This window comes from Carassius auratus, unplaced genomic scaffold (assembly GCF_003368295.1).
Source record: "Carassius auratus strain Wakin unplaced genomic scaffold, ASM336829v1 scaf_tig00014308, whole genome shotgun sequence".
Taxonomy (NCBI): domain Eukaryota; kingdom Metazoa; phylum Chordata; class Actinopteri; order Cypriniformes; family Cyprinidae; genus Carassius; species Carassius auratus.
In genome coordinates, this window is record NW_020524488.1 from 689,832 (window position 1) to 697,471 (window position 7,640).

At 33.9% G+C, this 7,640-nt stretch overlaps 1 protein-coding gene and 1 pseudogene across 1 annotated transcript; one reads left to right on the top strand and one right to left on the bottom strand.

Annotated features, from left to right (window-relative positions):
• Positions 1-556: 556 nt before the first annotated feature.
• Positions 557-1,643, bottom strand: LOC113074350 (galanin peptides-like). Its single transcript, XM_026247173.1, has 5 exons — positions 1,560-1,643; positions 1,418-1,472; positions 1,245-1,334; positions 939-992; positions 557-832 (listed from the first exon to the last, which is right to left on the bottom strand). Exons 1-5 carry the CDS (start codon positions 1,641-1,643, stop codon positions 774-776), a joined length of 342 nt encoding a protein of 113 aa, XP_026102958.1. The 3' UTR covers positions 557-773.
• Positions 1,644-2,150: 507 nt separating this feature from the next.
• Positions 2,151-6,498, top strand: LOC113074344 (CD82 antigen-like; annotated as a pseudogene).
• Positions 6,499-7,640: the final 1,142 nt, after the last annotated feature.

Consider the following 7,640-nt stretch of genomic DNA (forward strand, 5'->3'; position numbering starts at 1 on the left):
CATGCTTTCCCCAATCTCTCTCAACAGCTGTGATTTAGTATTTCTTGTAAATAGTTTATATATTTTTAAATATTTATACCAAAAATGATTTATCATATTTATGTTCATGTATATTTATTAAAACAAAAAAAAAAGTTTTGAGTCTGTCTAAATCGTTTGTGAAATAAACAGAAGTCTAAAACACAGCATCCTTTTAAGAGATTTCGCTTCCTTTATCTGTCACTAGATGGCGCGATATGCTTTTTTATCACATTATTATTTTTTATCAATATTCTACATTTTACATCAAATGGAACGATATACACTTTCAGCATTCTGTACGCATTAGTAATCACAAAATCTGGTCTAAAAATATATTTTTTTAAACTACAGTGCAGATTCACTTCATAGCCATATACACACCCACCACTCAGCCCTTGCATGGTTCATTTTTGGTCACATTTTTAAAATGATTCTCTTACTGTGGTAAATCGCTGCACCATGGTTATCTCAATTTCCTTTTTAAGTGGAATAGCCTAAACGTTAAAGGTTTTTGAAAATATTTGTCATGAAGTACTTTATTTGAACTCTGAAGCAGATAATTATGCACCAACAATGGTTCAATGGTAAAGTGACAAGAAGAGTCAAATCTGCATGATTCATGAAATATTAATCTACACATTTGACCAATTTGATTACTGGTTGATACATATAAAAATAATGATAAAAAGGGATCAAATGCAAAACAGTATTAGAGGGCAACTGTTGAATAGCAGTAAAACAGAGATATATTGTTATTGCTTCATATGGCCACTCATTAAAGAGCCACTGAAATCTTCAGTCATTCCCATTTCTGAAAGAGAAAAATAGTACTTTTACTTGCCAAGAATCACATAAATTTTTTCAGTTTCAAGAAATAAAGGAAACAGATAATTTAAACTATCATGTATGTAATTCACCTTTTAATTGCAGATATGCCAGATGACCTAGCAGTGAGAGAAGATAGGAATCATCTGTGGAAAAAGAAAATAGACTACTTTAGTAAAAAACTATTATTGTTACTTTTTAAAAATACTAGGAAAAATACTAACAAACTGAATAACCAAGAAATAATCATATTTAATAATTGGAACAGATAACAAAATATTAATGTACTAACATTTTGGATTATTCCTGAATATAAATAGAGTTTAGGGTTGTAATGATAACAATAATAATAATAATAATAATAATAATTAGTCATTATAAATGCTTTAAGAACTGACTGTATGAAGAGGCTGGTAAGCTTGAACTCTCATTCCTCTCATCTCTTTTTCCCATAGCTCTGTGTCTTACATTAAGACTTCTGTAAGCATCTGCAAGAGAACCACACAACAGTTGCAATAAAACTAATATTTCATGTACTTGAAATATACTTTTGTGAATGCAATTAACTTACAAGGTCCTAGTAGGTACCCAGCACTGTTCAGAGTCCATCCCTTCTTCTCTGGATACTGTGGGATGAACAGAGAGACCCATGAAAGAGATGATGAAAAAACAAACAACTTGTTGAGCTTCAGAAGAGGCAATAGAAGATGTACCTTGAGGGTCATACCATGGATCCTTGACATATGTGCAGTGAAGACACAGAGTGAGATACAGAGTAAAGCACAACTTGTCTGCATCTGTGAAAAAGACAGTTGAGTCTAGACTACATATAACATACATCTTTATGTATTGTAGAAGAAACAATATTAATTTAAAAATTCATACATTTTTACAATTGCTGTTGTATTTATAGGATTTATATAATTTTTTCAACATTTGTTACAAGGAATTTGATCTTAAAAATAGCACTCTGTTAGCATCCTCCTCTGATTTCAATAATATCAGAAATCAATCAGAAATTACACTCCTAAAAAAAAAAAAAAAAAAAAAAAAAGAGGTTTTTTTTTTTATATCTATGATTCCATGAAGACCATTAAACATACATACAATCTTTCCTTTTCACAAAAGATTATTTATAGCAAAAACAAACTTTTTTTAAAGTGTATGCATATAATTGTTATTATTTAATTTAATCAGTTGTATCTTTGATTTTTTCCCTCAAGCTGTAAATTTCACAGATACAATTCTAAAAAATATTAAAGTAGTTAAAGCATTAAACACAACACAGATAATACTTACCTTATAAGAGGACAGATGCTGTTTATAAATATTTATTAAAAGAAATAAATGAATTCGAGAAAAAAAGAGACAGTCTGTAACCTTCTAATAACAGGTTTGCTGCAGGTGTGTGTCTGAATGAGGGACATTCCGTCTTTTATACACCCCGCGGCATATAGCATATTAACATAATGAAACTCTATTAGTACAACGGTCATTTGTTCATTTCTCATAATTACTGGTGCTGTTTACAGAGACGAGAGAGAGAGGACAGATGGAAAATGATGAGACAGAATTAATAAGAGAGTAAGGTAACACTGTACAGGACAGGAGGAGGAATAGTGCCAAACATATTGAAACAAGCAAACAAACATAGATAGAGTGTAGATCCATCTATCAATCTGTGTGTCTGTCTATCTATCCCTCCACTTGTCTGTCATTCTGTCTGTCTGTCTGTCTATCTATCTATCTATCCCTCCACCTCTCTGTCTGTCTGTCTATATCTATCGGATTGTGTCTCTGATCAAATGAGGCAATACTGAAATCCATTTCATGCCATGATGATTTTCTCCATTTAATAACAGCACTTTGCCCCTAGATATAATTACAGCACCTACTGCTCCTATCCATCCATTAACAGGGAAACCTTAAAACATTCCACCTAATTATCTACAACTAATTGTGCTAAAGCTGCATTTGGGCATGGTAGGGGGAACAGGCTGACCAGGAAGCGTGTTGAAGCAGGGAATGAAAGCTGAAATTTCAGCCTCCTGTGGGAGGTATAATAGTGACCTCAGATGAATGAATCCTGATCTCTGCCTCTGTGTTTCATTTTTATGCACTCATCTTCTGCTAAGAGCAGGTCAGCTCTTATATCTGACATAATTTATTTTGTCCCTTCTCAGGAAGTTCATGCATATAGAAATAGTTGCTAGATGAAATAGATGAAAACAGATGCTTTTTTTTTTTATAAATGTCAAATCTATTAATTGTTGTAAATCTTGCAGCCAGTGGAAAACATGGAAACATCACAAAATGTAATAGCATGACATAATAATTTATATACCTTGTATTTCAAAATAAATGCTGCTAATTCAGAGGAGGAAGAGGGGAGGATATGGATCTAAAATGTGTAAGAGTGTGACAAGGGTTGATATTTTATTTATGGTGGGTGTTCTGTACGTCTGCTTTTTGCTGGAGTTGCAAAGATGCTTTGCTCGCAGACAGGACCTCTCAAGCAATACAACGAATCAGAATTAAGAATTTAGTTTTACATGAAAATTTAGTTTTACATGATCTCATGTGAGGCCATCACATATAATTTACCCTCCGTGTAACATTACTGACTCTGCCCAGTTTATTTAAGGGAAGTTTACATCTTTATTTCTTATGTGAAACATTATTAAAATAGAAATGGCAGTTAGATGCTGATTATTTTAGATAAACACTGTTTATCTAAAACCTTATTTCCTGAGAAACCAGTTATAGAGATTTTATTGCAAAATTTTTTAATATTATCAAAATCAATTCTGGCCACAGTAACATTATAAAAATTGAAAATAACTAAAAACACTGGCTGTTTTCACCATCATACAGGATGTAGACCCTAAAAAATAAAATCAAAATTTACACAACCACTGAAGGATGTATTCTCAAATTGTCATAACAGCAAACAAAGCACTTTTGTCCCATTTGCTAGTGCTTGAATAGGTAATGGCATTCCTGTGTAAAACGATAGCTTTGGTTTTGTTACCATAGGCAAGGAAATACGAGAATACAAGACACTTCCTGTACCCTGTTCTGTTTTTCAACAAAAACGGTCTGATTCAGCTCTCAGGATCACTCCTCTCATCTATGGATACTAATTTTCAGAGAACAGCATTTTCAATTGTTAAATTGTTTTGAGTGCAGAAATCACAATGCTATTTTGATTCTCTCTCTGTTAATTATTATATATTGTAAACTATTAAAGACTTTGCTCCATGTCTTTTACAGTGACCCCTGCTCCATACATTTCCATCTCTCTCTTCTCCTAGTTCCTGATCATCAGTGGATCTGTGACCATGTCATTAGGCTTCTTAGGATGTCTAGGATCTCTGAAGACTGTCAAATGTCTGCTGGAACTGTGAGTCTTCATAGAAACGAAACTTGATGGGACATTTATGTGATGAGACAAACTTTTATCTTGAAACATTTGTTTTTGTTAAGTAGAACTCCTAAAATGTTAAGAGCTTAGTTGTAACCAGCCTCTTGGGAATTGCACATGTTCTTTGTACAGGTTTTTGTAATACAAGAGCACATTTATCTGCTCCACTCAGCTATAACAGTGTGTTAAAATAAGCTTTAATTATCTGCAGTATTTTACATTGCTCACGGTTCTTCTCGCAGCTCAGATAGTGGGTGGGGTTCTTTTCTACACCCAGATGACTGAGGTAACTCAAGCATGAGAATAAGAAGTCCCACCCATTTGGGTGTTTTTGATCTACATGCCTATAAAGCTTTAGATAAAAGCATTAATTGCCAGAGGTGTACCCTTGTATATGCTATTATATCATTAGAACTTTAAAGAAAACTTTGCCAGGTATATTGGGAAGTTTGAAACAAGATATCACCTCCACCATTATATCTCCTCAGGCCAAATGCTGTGGTTGGCATGGAGAAGAAGATTGAGATGACTCTGTACCCCATTCCCGCTACAGCAATGCCACTGTCAATGCAGCATATGAAATCAAATATCCATATAATGGTAACACATTTTTCTTGGATGATATCCTTTCAAATCACACCCGTGAGATTTATGAGCAGGTATAGGGTTTCAGTTTGTACCCAGTGATTATTTTGTAAATTGTGCTCCAACATAACATGAGATAGCTGTAACTGTATTCCAGTTGAGCCTTTTTTTTCTCTCTCTCTCTCAAAGGGTTGCAGTGAGAATATAAAGGAATGGCTGGACAAAAATCTTCTCATAATTTTGGTAGTTATTTTGGCCATTTCTGTGGTGGAGGTAAGCAAGCTGTCACCAAACACTTCAGACCCAACTCAGAAAATCCTAATAACTATAACCCTATACTGTCCAAACTTAAGTTAATGAGAATAAATAAAGTAAAATGGTCACTTCAGTGGATATGCCTCGTATCTTAATGTTGCCTTAATTGCACACACCACTGCTGCCCTAGAGAGTCAAATGACAATCATGTTCAGCTGTCCAGGTCTCGGTTTGTGACTAGTGTAGTGTGTCTGAGTGCTTAATATTTGCATACCGAAATAATGTCAGTCATGTATCACTCTTAAAGTCTGGAATCGACTACACACATTTTAAATCTGAACACATTTTGAAACACTAGTCATCATACACTTGCCAACTTTGTACGGCTACAGACAGGCACACAGCGCCAGCGCTAAGGGGGGGCTAGACCAATGTGTGGGGGTGCTAAGAAAATAAATTATATTGATGACGTCAGAGTTACTTTATAAAGAAATTGGGCTAAACCGGGGCTATTACAAATTCTGATGGGGTTATAGCCCCCGTAGCCCTGGTGTAGCGCCGTCACTGGTTACAGAGAAAAACTGGACATCATTCACTAAACGAATGAGGATCACACACTGCCAGATTAACTGTATTCCAGCCTTTTGTATTTCAGGAGATTATTTTGAAATACTGAGTGAACATGATCCCACTTATAACACGGTTCCTTACCAAAAAATTTATAGGTGGACATAAAATATTGACTCAAATTTATTTTAGAATCTTATCAACTCAATTGGCCTAGTAGTAAGATAAACAACACAACAGCATTACAATCAGTCACTGTGATTTAAGATTGCATTAGTTGCATTTGTAAGAGAGAGCAGTCAAATTAATTTCATGGGCCAAAAGGATCCTTTGTCTGTTGTCAGTAGTGAAGTGATATAGCCTATTAAGCAAAGCTCACAGAGAAGTTACTTTCAAACCCAGCAAAATTCAGATTTTGATTGAATTCCAGCTGGGAAGAATTAGTTAAACAACAGTAGATGTGACGCACCCTATAAATATTTGTTTTGAGTCATTCATATGTGTCTTTTTCATATGATTGTTTTTCTGTACAATATTTGATTGTTTTATACACATTTTCCCCAAAAGGGAAGATTGTTAATGATCCTTGTTATTCAGATGTTAGTAATTTAGAGGATATAGACATTTATTTCATGATTCTCAAAATGCATGTGACTAAGAATGTTCTTGTTTGTTCGGTTTAGCCCTGGGGGAGAAAAAAATATGGGAGGGACAGTATAATATTTCACAATTGTTGTGCACACAAAGCAAATGACCTCAATATTGAGGCAATGTGTGCGATACTGTTCTCACACCATGTCTTTTAGCTGTAAAATATTAAAACTCAATTTGTTTTTAATTCTATGATGTTTAGGTGACAACAAGAGTTACACACTGGCTTTTAAAAATGTTTGAATTTAATTAAATTGTATCATTTTAAGTAAATTGTGTTAGTATAAAAATACACTTAAAAAAAACTGTAATACAACTACTGTTGCTAAATGAAAATAAAACAGTATATTTCTGCATGAAGTTGATTTTATGTCATAACGCCAGGATTTATGGGTTAATTTAAACTGAGGATCTAAATGGTACATGGGACACGTAATACCCCATAGCAAGTTATTGTTAGGGCAGGGAGGAGGACAGCACACTTGTTATCAGGTATCATATATATACATGCTGTATTCATTTCCCTCATTAATTCCAGAGCAACACTGCAGACTAGGAAGGTAAGAAAGATATTGTCAGACTATATTTACAGTAATTTTAGTCTATATCACATACTTAATCATTCATTATACTTCATTACTGTCAGTTTGGTGGAGACATGAAGATGGGATCCCGCACATTAGTTCTGATCTTGCTTTTAGGTGCTTTCTGTGGTAAGTGGGAAACAATTTTGACCTTGTCCGAATCATTTTTCTTATAATTTGTCTATAATACACTTACAGTAAACTGGTTATGCTTTTTAAAGTATTTTAATCATTTTAGATATGATTTTCATGTTAATTATATATATATATATATATATATATATATAAAATGTAAGATCATTAAAGTATAAAGAATTCAGCACACAACAGCATTTTTTTTTTTGTATCAATTATAACAAAGATTTCATATTTTTGATCTTACTAGTTGCACAGGCACTGAAGTGCAACTACTGCCAGAAGATTGACATAGACCATCCCGACTGTGATAAGATAGAGGAGAAAGAGTGCAGCAGTGGTTTTGATAAGTGTATTACCATCAAAATGCATCCTCCAGCCTGTAAGTTGACCGTATTCTTTTCCTCAGATGTTAAAACTGATACAAACCGGATAGATCTTTATTTAATTTATATTGCATGTGTAAACTGAGATACAGGTGCATCTGTTGATGGAGTGCAATGATTCATAGTGAGTATTATTTAATGTGTGCATTTCTTTTCGTAGACGGTGAGGTGCGCAGATGTGCAAACACTAATGAGTGTGATGCTCAG

Coding starts and splice junctions, on each gene's coding strand:
- LOC113074350 (XM_026247173.1), bottom strand. CDS start 1,643: ATGCAGACAAGTTGTGCTTTACTCTGTATCTCACTCTGTGTCTTCACT. Junction 993..1,244: donor CTTACCAGCCTCTTCATACA/GTCAGTTCTTAA, acceptor CTTTTTCCACAG/ATGATTCCTATCTTCTCTCA. Junction 833..938: donor GGCATATCTGCAATTAAAAG/GTGAATTACATA, acceptor TTTCTCTTTCAG/AAATGGGAATGACTGAAGAT.